At 48.6% G+C, this 15,257-nt stretch overlaps 8 protein-coding genes across 8 annotated transcripts; 6 read left to right on the top strand and 2 right to left on the bottom strand.

The window, feature by feature from the left end:
* Positions 1-283: 283 nt before the first annotated feature.
* Positions 284-1,902, top strand: SNOG_10922 (hypothetical protein; the record flags this gene model as incomplete). Its single annotated transcript, XM_001801128.1, has 4 exons — positions 284-792; positions 839-994; positions 1,053-1,523; positions 1,572-1,902. The coding sequence occupies 4 exons, from the start codon at positions 284-286 to the stop codon at positions 1,900-1,902; spliced, it is 1,467 nt and encodes a 488-aa protein (XP_001801180.1).
* Positions 1,903-2,132: 230 nt separating this feature from the next.
* SNOG_10921 (hypothetical protein) lies at positions 2,133-2,668 on the bottom strand (the record flags this gene model as incomplete). The annotated part of the gene is made up of 3 exons (XM_001801127.1): positions 2,133-2,317; positions 2,494-2,570; positions 2,640-2,668. The coding sequence occupies 3 exons, from the start codon at positions 2,666-2,668 to the stop codon at positions 2,133-2,135; spliced, it is 291 nt and encodes a 96-aa protein (XP_001801179.1).
* Positions 2,669-3,355: 687 nt separating this feature from the next.
* On the bottom strand, positions 3,356-4,632 carry SNOG_10920 (hypothetical protein; the record flags this gene model as incomplete). Its single annotated transcript, XM_001801126.1, has 2 exons — positions 3,356-3,466; positions 3,745-4,632. The coding sequence occupies 2 exons, from the start codon at positions 4,630-4,632 to the stop codon at positions 3,356-3,358; spliced, it is 999 nt and encodes a 332-aa protein (XP_001801178.1).
* Positions 4,633-7,479: 2,847 nt separating this feature from the next.
* Positions 7,480-8,491, top strand: SNOG_10919 (hypothetical protein; the record flags this gene model as incomplete). The annotated part of the gene is made up of 2 exons (XM_001801125.1): positions 7,480-7,854; positions 7,898-8,491. The coding sequence occupies 2 exons, from the start codon at positions 7,480-7,482 to the stop codon at positions 8,489-8,491; spliced, it is 969 nt and encodes a 322-aa protein (XP_001801177.1).
* Positions 8,492-8,661: 170 nt separating this feature from the next.
* SNOG_10918 (hypothetical protein) lies at positions 8,662-9,437 on the top strand (the record flags this gene model as incomplete). The annotated part of the gene is made up of 2 exons (XM_001801124.1): positions 8,662-8,685; positions 8,862-9,437. 2 exons carry the CDS (start codon positions 8,662-8,664, stop codon positions 9,435-9,437), a joined length of 600 nt encoding a protein of 199 aa, XP_001801176.1.
* A 692-nt stretch (positions 9,438-10,129) lies between these two features.
* Positions 10,130-11,806, top strand: SNOG_10917 (hypothetical protein; the record flags this gene model as incomplete). The annotated part of the gene is made up of 2 exons (XM_001801123.1): positions 10,130-11,577; positions 11,632-11,806. The coding sequence occupies 2 exons, from the start codon at positions 10,130-10,132 to the stop codon at positions 11,804-11,806; spliced, it is 1,623 nt and encodes a 540-aa protein (XP_001801175.1).
* A 256-nt stretch (positions 11,807-12,062) lies between these two features.
* SNOG_10916 (hypothetical protein) lies at positions 12,063-13,267 on the top strand (the record flags this gene model as incomplete). Its single annotated transcript, XM_001801122.1, has 2 exons — positions 12,063-12,632; positions 12,689-13,267. 2 exons carry the CDS (start codon positions 12,063-12,065, stop codon positions 13,265-13,267), a joined length of 1,149 nt encoding a protein of 382 aa, XP_001801174.1.
* Positions 13,268-14,010: 743 nt separating this feature from the next.
* SNOG_10915 (hypothetical protein) lies at positions 14,011-14,618 on the top strand (the record flags this gene model as incomplete). Its single annotated transcript, XM_001801121.1, has 3 exons — positions 14,011-14,155; positions 14,207-14,320; positions 14,365-14,618. 3 exons carry the CDS (start codon positions 14,011-14,013, stop codon positions 14,616-14,618), a joined length of 513 nt encoding a protein of 170 aa, XP_001801173.1.
* Positions 14,619-15,257: the final 639 nt, after the last annotated feature.

The raw sequence follows: 15,257 nt of genomic DNA, 5'->3' as shown, positions 1-15,257 counted from the left end.
GAAAACTACTATTACGTGTGTGATGTTCCATTGCCGTTCCCGGGCCTTGGATTAGCGGTACGAGTCAGTGTCCATCCGGGGCCCCAGAATTCACACGACAGCGCTAACCGATCGTTGGAAAAGGGTTGAGCCGACCAAATGAACATCGGTTAAATGCACAGCGCTAAACCCTTCGTATAAGTGTACCTTTTTGCGATCTGTACAACGAGTGTGTTAAGTATCAGCATGTCTTGTTGTGGTGGGAGCAATTGGATCGCACAATTAACTAGCGGTAGCTTTCAAGATGTCCAAATTCGCTGCTCTTTTGCTATTGCCATTGGTCTACGCCTTTCCAGCTCAGAACGCCCACGATGATCTGCTAGTACATACTAGTTTATTTTCCGTGCAAGGTGTGCCATGGCCAAACACGACAGACATTCGTTTCTTTGGTGGAATACCCTATGCTGAGCCGCCGGTGGGAGCAGCACGTTTCCGACCTCCCATCACAAAACGCCCCACGAACCAAACTATTGACGCATCGTGGTTTGGACCATCGTGTATCCAGTACAACAATGGTCAGAAGACAGTGTATTCAGAGTACCTGAAGGGGTTTCTTCTCACTCCTGGCCAGCAGCAGAGCGAAGATTGCCTAACGTTGAACATCTGGGCTCCGAGAGAAAGCCATGTTTCAGAGCCGCTGCCGGTCATGATATGGATTCATGGCGGTGGATTTACTTCGGGGGGAGCTGCGAGTCCCTACAAGTATGGGGATCGACTTGCAAAGGATCAGAACGTAGTCGTGGTGGCTCTCAAGTACGAACGTCACTCTCCTTCTGAAAACTGTACTGACTTCGTTCAGTTACCGACTAAACATCTTTGGCTATCCAAATGCCGCTGCCCTAGATGGAACATACCTCAATCCTGGTTTGATGGATCATCGCAAGGCCGTTGAGTGGCTCTACAATCACATCAATGCTTTCGGCGGAGATCCGGAGCGTATGATATTGTTTGGACAGTCAGCAGGGTACTGGGAGATCTCACTTCTCCGCAACTACGTGCGCTGACTTCAGTAGTGGAATGGCTGTGGACAAGTACGCATATGCATATCCCGAAGACCCTATCGTCGCAGGCTTCATTGCCCAATCTGGTACTGTATCTGGTGGAAACTCAGACGACGCGACGAACTCAAACTTTACATATGTCGCCTCGCAAATAGGTTGCGGATCGTCCGACAAAGACAAGGAGTTCACTTGCATGCAGAACGCAAATGCAAGTGTCATCATTGAAGTCTACAACAAGTACAACACATCCGCAAATGGCGGAAGATCACTATCATTCAGTCCAGCACCAGACGAGCTCACGAACTTTTCCAACTATACTGACCGCCAGATCCGCGGGCAATTCGCAAAAGTGCCTACCATCTTGTCACAAGTGGACAATGAAGGATCTTCTTTATTGCCCTTCGTTCCGACCGGACCCAATCAGACCGCCGTAGACGCATTCACACGCAGCATCGCAACATGTCCAGGCGCAGAAGGAGCTCTGTATGTTCTGCTATCTATAGTAGTTTGCCCAGGCTGATAAGATCCCAGCGCCCGAAAGAACTTCAAAGTGCCCGTCTGGCGCGCTCGTTACTTTGGAGAATGGTCAAACCTCAACCCTTTCCCATGGCTTCGCGCCTACCACTCATCTGATATCCCAATGGTCTTCGGGACTTCAGACCTGCTCGCGCCCAACACGCCGACCGAAGCTGAGACGTCAAAATACATGCAGAGCGCGTGGGCTACTTTTGCAAGGGACCCGGAGCATGGGCTCAGGTGGCCGACCTATGATCCAGAAACCGATACGCTGGTAAAGCTGGGATTCGAAAATAATACACAGGCAGTACTGGGGCGTGGAAACGAGTTTGATGGACTGTGTTAGCTTGGTATATTCAGTCAATCTATTCACGTACCTGTGAAAACAGCCATCGAATCTTGATATGTTCATCGTTTAGCTATGGTGGCCCTCCGTGGGGCTCTGAAGGAGTATCTTATACTTCAACTCCAAACTCAAAGCACGCTGAAAATAGCATCAATAACCCCTTCCTCCTTGTTGTTAGCATATGCCATCGTCATACAGAGTATGTGTTTACTCCTATTTACGCTTATGACTTACTCCAACACGACCGTCTGCAAGACTCGCGCAAAGTCAATCAAGATGCGCTCAATCCGTCCGCAAGATTCTATGCTGAAACGTGTAAAGTGACTGCGAGTATCGACGTTGTGCCAGATGATAGTGATGTCGAAGTCATCGTGTAGGGTGAAGCTGGCGATTTGGTGACCCTTTTGAGGTGTGACTGGACTAGTATCAGCAATGATCTCGATAATTGCAGTTGAGAACCTCTAACTAGCTGCGTCTACGGTACTAATGTCGTTTTGCATTCTGCGCTAATGATCTTTGGAGCACTTATGCGCTCCGTGTAGTCTCATAGGGAATGTATGAGGGAAGAATTTGGAGTTTTGTCTCTAGCACGCTTCATGAGTTGGGAGGCGCCACGATACGTCCTATAGATATGGAGGTAAAAGCGAGGCTGAAGCACCGCAATTTCACTACAGAGGTCAAGGGTAGTTGTCTGGAGGTGGCAAAGTGCAGTCAAGAGCGGCAGATAAGAAACATACATTTGTTGATAACAGAAAAATCGTGACATGTTTATAAAAAATAGATTATATGTAACTTTGCCACAATAGAGATCACGAAAAGAGGGGCGTAGAATACGTCAAAGTGGGACTGTTAGGGTCGAGTAAGTTTTGGAACAGGCTTTAGCGCGCACCAGAAACAAAAAGAGAACGGTCGCACATCAGCATGTCTGGTTCTAACGCAATACTATTAAAAAATCTCATACCAGAGAATAAATAGAGTAGATTTGCTAAAGAAGATGGACTTCGTTATATTCAATTTAAACATAGTTGAAATAAGCAGATCCTGCAAATTTTAGGGATCAAAGACTCTAGCTAGCAGCTGGTATCGTAGAGCGTGTGCTATCGGATTGTGCACCTTTTTTTTGGTTTCTAGTGCGCCGAAAAGCCTGGCCCCATTTTTATCTAATTAGCGGACGCCACAATCTACGCGCCCACCAGGATGGTGACAAAAACCAAAAAAACAACATTTAACGGCGGGTATTCGCGTCACCCAATTGACTACTAAATCACCACCAGTGAATTGCTTACATAGGCTGAGCGGGGCGTGAAGCCTCGTATTCAGTATCCTATGGTCGTGTGTGGAAGAGATGGTTGTTCGTTGAAGATATGTTCCTGTGATACAAACCGCAAGTGCACATGCGCAACCGCAAAAGTCGAGCCCTTACTCTCTGCATCGGTGTACAACAATATACAATTTATTTGCTGCGCGTTCCAGTAGTTAGCGCCTTGGTAACAAGTTTGTTCGACTGCCTTTCAAGGGAGCTTGGGGCACGCTCCTGCTCTTTCTCTTGGACGTTTGCGCAATCCTGACTACCGCTGAGTGACGATTATTAAGCCCTGGTACACCCCTTGAGTTTCCGTGGTTCAGAAGCATGATCTTTACAACGCATTGTTTGTTCTGGTCTCGTATCAGATCCGGAACATTCAGCAGAACTCGGTGGCAATCCGCCATCGAATCGGGTAAGATGGCGTTCGCATCGACGAAGATATATACTCGCTTAAACTGGGATAAATTATGTACAAGAAGAGAGGTGTAATCGGCGATGGAACTGGCCGCATCGAAGTTTCGAATCTGCGAACATACACCATCGGTATGCTTGAGAGCGGCTTTCAGAGCCTGTGCGACAAGGCTTCTCATCACCTCGAAGAGATCATGCCTTTGATCCTGCTGATCCCGGGGGTATTTTTGTTCAATGATCCAGAACACGGGTATGTACGAATTGAGCAGTTGCTCGATTATACCGACGTAGAAATCGCGCACGTTGAGCCGGTCGCGGAGTCCTGAGTTGAGTGTGATGATGTGGAAAGTGTCCAATTGGTCCCACGTTTTGAATTGCTGTGAGTTCCAGAATGGTGCGCACTTGCTGGATGTCACTCGGCGTGCTCTTCGTTGTACGAAAGCCTTTTCGTAAGCTACCTGGTGATCAATGGCACATCTGGCAGAGATGAACGATAACCCTTGGGTGAATTGTACTTCCGAAATTTGGACACGAATATCCGCTTGCGTAGCCTGGATATCTTGCTTCATGAGAACTAACGCCTGCAGAAGCGTCTGCTCAGAGGATGTTTGCTTCTTGCTAATCAGAGCAACAAGAGCTGCCACATCCTTGACTTCTTGGTGGACAGCTTTCAGCTCCCCAGCGGAGTACTTTTGCTGGATTAGCGTGTTGAGTTGCTGCTCCATCTCGTCTAACCGATTCTGTACTGTCGAGCGAAAGTTCTGCTGCGCATCGTACTCTTGGTGCATTTCCATATGCATATCTCTTTGTTCAGCTTGGCCTCCGGCTTGTGATAGGTCGCCCACTTTGGCGAGTGTCTTGTTTATGTCTCCGATGAGATCGTCGTATCGCAATGCCGCAGGTCTGGTGAAAGATTGGATAGTCCGCGAGAGTGAGCTGGATTTGTACCAGTCCAGTGCTCGGCATAGAAAAGCAATGACATGACAGTTCAGTATCACAATAGTGTCCTTCATCTTTTCGGTAGGATACAGAGACTCAGCGAGATCAATCCGTGACAGTGCATCTCCGATGTCGTTTAGTGCAATGACAATCGTTGATCCGAGCCTTTCATGCTCGACTATTACCTGTGAATGTGTCAATATAAAGTGCCAGAAGGAAGTCAAGGGGAGATGTTCACGCCAAAAGACCAACTTTCAGAGGTGCCCCACGCCAATGACACGTACTCTGGATGGTGTTGGACCATCACGTCCAACCACCTTTCCATAATATACAACTCTCCTTGAGAACGATGTTGATGTGTTTTATACAGCTTCGAGCCGTTATTTTTGTTGTCATACTGAGCCCTTCGCTTTGTTGACTTCGTCAATGACATCTTGTAGCCTCGTCGTCGCCTTTACGTCGTCGACCCAAGCATGTTTCGTAGATGTTAATGCCAAAATGTCCTTGAACTTACTCAGACTCTTCTCAAACGTAGTCTGTGCTCTGACGGAAGCCTTCGCGCTATCGGATTGTAAACACTTGCGCATATATCCGGGGAGGTGACTTGGGGCACTTACGAGGCTAGATACCACGATGACGTCATAGTATAGGCAGCAGCTGCGCTAACAGCGCGAAGTAAAGCCAACGTTTACCCTGCCGGTGTGAATATTTAGAACAGTTACGTTCGTATTCTACACCATGGGCATGTATGAGAAGATGTGGGACGAGAAGGACTCGACCACAGCGGACATCGCGTCTATCCAATCGGTGTCCGGATTATTATAACAGCGACGAGACTTGATAAGCTCTGTGTCAGCCTGCAATTAGCCTGCTCAACTGTGCGCAGCGCCTTCCTCCAGCTCGCCCTGTCATCCTAAAATCTTGTATTACATCTACGAAGTGGAAGAAACGATGCCCTTGAGGCGTGGTATAACTGTTAACTCAAACACGGGACAGGAATACTATTCAGATGAGGATCTCAGATGATTACCCAAGTCATCCACCTCCGATTCCACAACCAAAGCCTGTGCCACAATCGTCCGAGCCTCACACGATATCCGAAGATCGAAGTGCTGGTAGCAACTTGGAAAAGCGTAACCTGGCGGCGCTCGAAGTCCGGACCAATCCACAGAACGAAATCGAAGGAAAAAGCCCCTTCCCGGCCTCAGCTTTCAACCCGTCCCCAACCGTCCCTCCCATCAGTACCTTCTCTGGAAGATACGGTCACGACAGGAAGGACAATCCTGTTCTTCATACAGGTGAACTGTCTATCATGTCCTCACATTTACAGCAGCGATTCGGTCGACTACCTTTTGACGAAGAACACCCTCATAAGCATATCGACGACGTAGATCAACGAATCCTGGAGGAGAATCGCTTCACAGCGGGCTTTTCAGCAAGCCATAATTACTTGCGACCTCTGATTGTGGGCAAACACGATTGGGTGGAGGACATCGAGCAGATTGATGCAGGCAGTGAAATACAAGCTAATATCGAAACACTGCAACGAAATCTAGCAAGCATGCAGAAAGAACTGGGCGAGCTAGAAGCGCAGAAACAAAAGCATGCAAACAAGCAATTTTTGATCCTCTACCGGATTGAAGGTACCTGTTACTTTGATCATCCTGAATGGACCCAACGACATGAATCCATTGTGTCCCGCACCCCAGTTCGGAACCTCGACCTGTATCTGGAAAGAAACAAGGAAGTTGTTTTCATAGTGTACCGCGACTTTCACCGCACGCCTCCGAAAACGGGAGCGAAGAACAAACTGTCCTTGCCTCAACATATGAGCGAAAGCATTCATCCGGTCAGCCAACAACTCCGTAACACACTTCAGATGCTTTTGAAGTATGATTGGCGGTATCACTCAATGTTTTGGCAACTACGCCGGAAGAAAGAGATCCATGCACCATATCTATTCATTTACCACCACAGGAGTCACTGGAAAGACATGCTGGCGGCTTGTCTTCCTACTGTCCGTGAGCACCTGAATTTGCTTGCAAGATATGTTTCGGAGAACTACGGAGAGGAATACGTAGCTGCCGACGCTATGTTTGCACAGCGAAAAGTCTCAACGCATTTTATCAAATACCTGTTTCAGCCGGGGGATATTCTAATTTCGCGGAGTGAAGGCCAATACAGAGGATTAGTGGCGAGATCATGGCCTCAAGAAAATGCAGAAATGCCAGCTCGACCAGCTCGCGCCTCTGGTAGGACCATGGTCCCAGAGCTCCATGAACCACACTGGTCACACATGGAGCAGCTCCACTCCGAAGTTGATTTTGAACCTGATTCCGATACTGAAATCAATGTCTCAGAAGAAAATATGAGATCGCCGGTCGAGACTGTTGAGCTTAAGGATCAAGACTTTCTGCGACAGCTTTACGGTCATTTACATACAGAGAGTAATTCAAAAAAGAAGGAAGACAGCAACAATGATAATGCGGAAGCTTCAGATGAAGAAATCAGCATCGATACATGGCAATGGAGCTTCGATGGAGACTTCAAGCGAGTTGAAGGCAAAGTCGTGCTCCGCTTATCTCAGTCAACTCTGAGTGATACAACGGGGTCTGAGGGGTGGAATATGCACGACTTGAACGTGTATCCACTCAGATTTGCCCCACAATCACTTGTCCAAACACTTCGCCGTCGGGGGGTGATGTCCTGGCAATGTCGCAAACGATGTCTGGTGTCTTACCACGAATCAAATGCCGAGGCACAGGATGAGGTAAGACGACTCCTCTTCAATCGAACTATATTTAGATGATTGGATGCTAATCTGCCCCAAGTCCGATGAGCGATTTATGATTGATGTTCCAACGTTCCGGAAACTGCACTCAGAGAACAGTAGCTATGTCATAGCCATATCGGTAGAGACCATGACTCAAGCCGAGATGGAGAAAGAAACCCCCCCTGACGAGACATTCTACTACCTCGTCCCATTGCAAACAAAAGGGTTCAATCTACGCACAAAGAAATGGTTAGATCTTAACATGGATCAAATAGGCCCAGTCATCTGGAACGAGAAAGCGTTTGACTCCTTGGTCCTCAATAAAGACAGGAAGACGAAGGAGTTGATTACAGCTCTGGTAAGCAAGCAAATCTCACCCTCAAAGTCGACCGACGTAATCGCTGGGAAAGGTAATGGCCTCATCCTTCTGCTTCACGGAGGGCCAGGTACCGGCAAGACTTTGACAGCAGAAAGTGTAGCCGAGCTTGCAAAGAAGCCTCTATACCGGGTAGGCAGACCATGCGTGTCTAACTGGAATTATAGAACTTGCTAAATCAAATCCAAAGGTGACCTGCGGTGACGTTGGTACGAAAGCCGAGGAAGTGGAAAAGTATCTGGAGTCGGTGCTGCACCTTGGCAAACTATGGGACTGCGTCGTGCTACTCGACGAAGCAGAAGTATTTCTTGAACGAAGAAGCTTAGACGACCTTCAAAGAAATGCGCTTGTCTCTGTATTCCTACGCGTGATCGAGTACCACGAAGGAATCCTGATCCTCACCAGCAACCGCGTAGGCACATTTGACGAAGCGTTCCGATCGCGAATCCAAATCGCCGTCCACTACCCTCCCCTACGTGCCTATCAGCGACAGCAAATCTGGCGGAACTTCTTCGATCGGCTTGAATCGTTCAAAGACGGATCAGTCGATGTAGACGAGCTTCGGGATCACCTCGAGGAGCTTCAAGCCATCGAGATAAATGGACGACAGATACGTAACGCGATCACGACGGCTCGGCAGTATGCGGATTGGAAGGGCAAAATTATGACGTTTGAACACTTGAGGATTGCCCTGGATGTTGCGGCTGAGTTCAACGACTATTCTGAGAAGCTGCGAGGTGGTTTGACAGACGATCAAATCGCCGACGAGGAGGGCATACGCTGACGTAACCAAGGGAACAACGCTAGGTTTATTATTGGTGATAGATCGATACCCAAGTCCAATCGCTATTTCAAATTACTATCTTCTTTAGCTTCGTTCTAACCTCATCCAAGTCATCTTTTACTGACTCTTTTGAGGAGTTTAAGAGTAATTCCCAGAGGTTGGGCTTACTCATGACTCTCATCAGAGACGTTGCAGTCAGTGGGCGGTGATGTTGACAAAGACTGCATTATCAGTTGGTTCGTCAATGTCAACATATGCAATTCGTCGTACTGCTCGCTTATGGGTTGCTGAAGCAAGACAATTCAACTTGATCTCCACGTTCAGCAACAAAATTCCAGTGTTGTGTGACTGAACAGTCGCACTAATGTAGTATGTGACATGTACCTCAATCACGAATCACTTCAATCTCACAATACAACATAAAGTCTCTCGCATACTCGAGTTCATTCGGAGTCATGTCTTTGCACTTCTCATTACCCGGTTCTCACGCATTCCTCATAACCGCACAGACGCTCGCACCGTTGCACACAACAGGATGATATCCAACACGGCGCATCAAATGCCCCATGCTCACCTCTTTGACTCAACATTCTGGCAGGTTCTGCCCGCACACTACGACAAGATCAACACCCACTGGAAGCTCATCGCAAGCTTGTACTATGAAGCGAGCGCTGCAATCATGGCAACAGATCGTGCGGCAGGAGTCAACTCGCTCAAAGCCGAGTTGGAAATGATGGAACAAGATATCGCAAGCTACAGAGACGTTGTGAAGAGCGTGGTGCTCGAAGATATAGTGGGAATATATGTGGTCGCTGGACGGCAGAGGTGGAGGGCGGAGGAGATCGCGAAAGAGGGTTTGGGGGATATTGAAAAGGGCTTGACACAGCTGGAGAGGAAGGCCAAGGAGCTGAAGGCGGACATTGTATATGGATTTGAGGAGAAGTGATGAGAATAAACTGCACGTCTGTTGTGACAACCATGGCGCGTCCGGAGATAACCCAGCAGTTCCGTGTGCCGCCAAGCCCCTCTTAGTGCACGATTTCTAAACATCATCGTGAAGGGTGATTATCCGGGATAGCCCTGGTCCAGTCTGGGTATCACCGTTTAAACTGGAGAAAGAAGAGTCTAGTTCTTACTGTAGTGAGTCAAAATCCCAGAGACATTCTCATAATTGTCAAGGATCAGGCAAGCGATTTTCAGCTAACGAAATGATGACATGGGTATGCGAAGTCGCCGTGCGAAAGTTCTTGCAGCGTCTAAGCTAGTTTAGCGGCTATCGCAAGTAGACCAGATCGCTTGCTCACCGTCTTCTTTCGTGTTTAGTGAAACTGTAAATTTACCGTCTCACTATTCGTGGCTTACGAGTGCAGTGCATGTTTACTAATACAGCAATGACTTAATTTGGAAATCCGGTATCGTTTGTTTTCAGTCATGTGTTGCATTCGTAGAAAGCTGACAGGGTTTACATATCATGACTTTGTATGATTAGAGACTTACTTGCTGGATCGGTGTGCTAGTCTATATACTTCGATCGGGCGAACTTAAATCAATTCCAGGGAGGATGTTGAACGCCCACCCATTGAATCCTCATCACCTTCTGCCATTCACGACTTGATTTTGTACCAACAAATCGAAATAATGTTACAAGAGGAGAAGAGCTTGCTATTCTCATATCCAAAAATCTTCGGGGGCATAGTGGCGTATTTTGTAGTGGTCACCATCTACAGCTGCATCACCGCACCACGATTACCGGTCTCAATACCATGGTTGGGCTACGGAAAAGGCTGGATCGCCGGCGCACGTAACCTTTTCGCCATCGCCAAGAGCAAAGAATGGATGCAGGCGGGATATGAGCGATATTCGAAGAACAACAAAGCGTTCGTTCTGCCTTCTGCCCTAGGCATGGTCGCTGAGATTGTTATGCCAAGGTCACAGATGAGATGGATGCTCGATCAGCCCGACTCTGTCCTGAGCGCTGGTGAGGCGCACCGGGATGCTCTGTTTGGGGACTATACTTTCGTCGATCCCATCATTTTGCGAGACCCGTATCATGACCGCGTGGTTCATAAGAACTTAGGGCGAAGTATGAACGGCATTATCTCTGGCCTCGCAGAAGAGGTTCCTGCGGCTGTGGAAGCAATATTCGGGACCGACACGGAAGTTTACACAAAAGTTGACGCGATGGATTCATTCATGCGCATGGTACCGAGGCTTGTTAATCGGATGTTGGTCGGACGAGATCTCTGCAGAAACCAGGGATATTTGGATGCAGTGCTCGCCTTTACCCATGACGTTGTCCGGACGCAAATGTTCATGTTTATCATCCCGAATGCTTTCCATCCTTTCGTAGGGACTATCCTAGGCTGGATATCAAAGCACCATTATTGGCTCTCGTCTCAGTTCACAATTCCGATGATTAAAACAAGACTGGAGGACTTGAGAAAGAAGGATGCCAAAGAGTCTGGATACGACGACTGGGGAGAACCGCAAGATTACATAACTTGGACATACCGCACAGCACAGGCCGAAGGCAGGCAGGATGAGTTGCGCCCAGATCGCATCGCAAAACGTATCATGCCGCTGAACTTCGCTTCCATTCACACGACATCCCTGACCGCATATGAGGCTATCACTAGAATCTTGTGTGCCGATCCCAGCGTACTCGAAAGCCTTAGAGAAGAGGCGCATCGTATATTCCAAGAAGAGGGCGGCTGGACGAAGCGGGGCCTGAATAGCATGTATCGAATGGATTCAGCGATTCGCGAGTCACAGAGAACAGCCCCGATTTCTCTGACATTCGCGGGTCGCAAGGTCATAGCCAAAGATGGGATTGTCACTCCGGATGGTTTGCGCGTCCCGTATGGTGCTACGCTCTCATTCCCATGGATGCCTGTGGCCTTGGACGAAGACATCCATAAAGAGGATGCGGCTATTTTCGATGCATTTCGCTACTCACGCGCCAGAGAAACATACGAAATGATGACGGCAAAAGAGAAGGAGAAGGAAGATGTGCTCAAGCTGAAACAGATGACAATGGTCACCACCAGCGATCAGCATCTTCCCTTCGGCCATGGCAGGCATGCTTGGTAAGTGCAATTTTGTCATGAGTAGATCCCATAGGGCTGCTAACAGTACCACAGTCCCGGCCGGTTCTTTGTTTCACACGAACTCAAGATGATCTTCGCTCATCTGATACTCAACTATGATTTCAAACGTATTGAAAGTGCGCCAAAGAAGATGTGGGTCGTGAGGGTCCAGGTACCTATGCCTGCGATACTCGAAGCAAAGCGTCGAAAGGCTGTGTGGCAACCCTGAATGAGACTTCCGATGATGATTTTCAACATGTAGTAAATACACATAAAAGTACATGATGAAGACGGTGTAATCGGGTGTGTTACTTCCGAAATGAGACGCGCACTAGACTAAAAGTAACGTTAGCTGCCCCGCATTGCTATCAGTGGATGAGTGCATCCGACACCTCTACAGCAAGCTTATCTTTTCGCATACTCTCTGATTTTATGCATGATCCATTCTACTGCTCTCAATCCATCTTCAAGACTCCGATCGCAGAATGGCCACCGCAGCCGTTGTGACCGCACCCCCTACAGACCGTACAACTTACGAAGAAGCTCACAATGGTGCGGCAGCATACTTGCAGTCGCGACTCGCTGTGAAGGATGAAGCCTTAGACAAAGACTTTTCAGTTCCCGTGATTGATCTTGCGCCTTCGTTTTCTCCAATACTTGCTGATCGTCAGGCTGTCGCGGAACAGATCCGCAAGGCGTGCACAACATCTGGATTTTTCTATATCGCCAACCACGGTGTGTCAAAGCAGGCCCGAGATGGCATATTGGAACAATCTAAGCGTTTCTATGATGAACTGAGTCTCGAACAGAAAGAGGACTTGCATATCAAGAAAAACCAGCTGGGCTTGGGCTGGGAACCAAGCGAGTACACATCCATTGCCGGCGATCAAGAACGGAAGGAAGGATTCAACTTTTCGTACGAAGCCGCGCTTGATCCTACGGGAGGCGATGGATTGTATCGGAATCTTGATGGTACGGATTACCGGGGTAATATGTGGCCAAAGGAGGAGGATTTACCTGGATTTCGTGCAGCAGTCAAGGAGTACTATGGTGGCGTAAGTGTAAACTCTATTATTAGCCACCGATTCCATCAAGCTAAACCCATCACCAGGTACTCAGCCTTGCGCGCCACCTCTTCCGGCTTTTCGCGCTGTCGCTAGACTTACCAGAAACATACTTTGACTCCATGGCCACACACCCCGGTGGTATTGCACGACTGCTTTATTACCCACCGCCCAAAAGAGCTCAGCCTGCGATATCAGACCAAGAGCAAATCGGGCTGGGCGCGCATTCGGATTACGAGTGCTTCACTCTACTGCTCACTTCGTCAACGCCGGGTCTAGAAATCTTGAAGCCATCTGGAAAGTGGCACATCGCATCTCAAGAGCCTAACACGTTCATAATCAACGTTGCCGACTTCTTAATGCGCTGGACGAATGGGCTCTACAAATCCACTGTCCATCGCGTTGTCAACCGAAGTACCGAAGCGAGATACAGCGTCCCGTTCTTCTTTTCGGTCAACTACGATACAGTGGTTGAAACGCTCCCCACATGCTTGAGGGAGGGGGAAGTGAGCCCATGGAAACCCATCAGAGCTGGCGAATACATTCTCGAGCGACTGAATGCTACGACGAAAAATGCGTACGGCTTCAAAGGGAACGAAGCGATTCATGACGAAAAAGAGGCGTAACGAATGAGGCTGAAACGCCTTCGCTTGTTGCCGAGAATCCAAGGAAGGCGCAGCGAGGAAGGACCGTACATAGGAGGCGGTCTACATTCCGATACCCAACTATTCATCGCGTCTGGGCAACTGCGGCTGACTTATGACGCTTGACACCATCTGTCGATTGCTTGAGGTCCAGAAATAGATTGGAAATCATAACAGGTTGTGTGAGGTTGACAACTGCGGTCTGAGTGGAGCAGAAGATCCCAGACCCCAGGTTTTCTCCAAGTGTAAAGTCCCACAAAATCGATGATCGGCCAAGAAGTCACACGATTACAGGCGCACTAGTTTCCGTCCTCGCAAGCTGGCGGCAACACGGCCATGAAGCGGCTTGGCAAGTTGAGATAACATCACTGCAATACATTTCTCCTAGACCTCAAACTCTATAGATACGTTTCCTTTAAAATAATTGCGGAGAATTTCGTCCTCAATTTCATGCTAACGACCCGAATGTCAAACTGATATTGCTCGACTCAAAGAGCTCTAGCACTGGCGCCAAGTTCGTCAAGCATTGGGCTTCTTGGCGATTGACGCTGTATGGGATGGCGGAGCACAGGCGTCGTAACATCATGCAGTCTGGGGTAAAGCAAGGAAGTATAAATCTGCAATGTTCAGACGTCAAACACACACCCTTACCATCACCAGCTCAACCTTCCTTCAACACAACCACCACATACTCCAACACCAATCCCTTTGACAGCATCTCCAAAATGCGCTTCCAAACCCTCAGCCTTGTCTCCACCATCCTGGCCCTCACCGGTGCCCAAAAAGTCGAGCAAGACGACATCCCAACCCAATGCACCAGCGTATGCGCTGACCTCGTGTCTACCGCTCTACGGTGTGATCGTGACAACAGTAGGCCATTTCCCTCCCCATCCAAAACCACCAAGATCTAACAACCCAAAGACGACAACGACGCCGCCGAGCTGCAATGCATCTGCACCTCGCAAAACGCCAACACACTCGTTCCCAACTGCGAGTTGTGCGTGCGCAGCAACCGGAATAACGGAAATGACAATGGTGAGTGCCGAAATCAAACTTACCGCTATCAATCGCTCACCTAGTCGCAGACGTCAACGACGTCCTTACCAGCTGCAGCTTCCAGCGGGCGTCGCAGACGATTAGTGGCAGCGCTTCAGCGAGTGGCTCTGGTACGGTTGTGTCGACGGTAATCAGCACGAGTGGAACTATTGTTTCCACTTCAGTCACCGTTGCTAATACGGCGGCGCCGGCTGCTAGTACGGGCGGTGCGATGCCGAAGCAGACTGGTGCGGCTGTTGGACTGGGTGCGCTGGGTCTTGCGCTGGGGTTATTGTAGGCTGAGCAAGATATGTGCAATGTGTTTTTTTAGTACACGAGTATGCATGCAGGTGTTGGTAATGTCTGAAAGCATTGAGTTGAACTTTTTTGATCGGGCGATACCTAATACGTGAGGATGATGTAGACTAGGATGGCCATAGTGAAGGCGGCTGACGGGAAGAAGGCTGGCAATGAGCATGTTGTTAAAAGAATAAGTTATGTGACGATATTGTGAATTGCCAGTCCCGTACTTTTTGGAGCCAAGCCACCTTTTCCCCCCATCGTTCATAGTCATAAGGGAGGAAATCAAGTTGTCCCTTTCCTACAGCCTATACCCCCATTTACGACAAAATCTCGACCTGATCCTGTGTCTCGGCATATGCGCGGCAGAGTCCACTGCCATTCGGCCCTTCTGCACGAAATTCGTCCCATGAACGTTCGCTGTTTCAGAGTTGCAAGGCCGGGTGTCAAGGTCTGGGATAGGAAGGATGAGCGACTGTAACGGTAGCATCTTGCGTGTATTTTGACACTCTAGGTGCCTTCATGTCGTGTAACTAGATATACGCGCAGTTACCCAACGTCAAATCTCGAAACGCTTCACCGATACGAAGCATTGGAATGTGGCATGCAAGATATTCTTTCATGTGATCGAAATACT

The sequence above is a fragment of the Parastagonospora nodorum genome (assembly GCF_000146915.1).
Source record: "Parastagonospora nodorum SN15 chromosome Unknown scaffold_18, whole genome shotgun sequence".
NCBI lineage: Eukaryota > Fungi > Ascomycota > Dothideomycetes > Pleosporales > Phaeosphaeriaceae > Parastagonospora > Parastagonospora nodorum.
The sequence above is the reverse complement of the archived record's forward strand: the minus strand, read 5'-3'. Positions and strand labels throughout refer to the sequence as shown.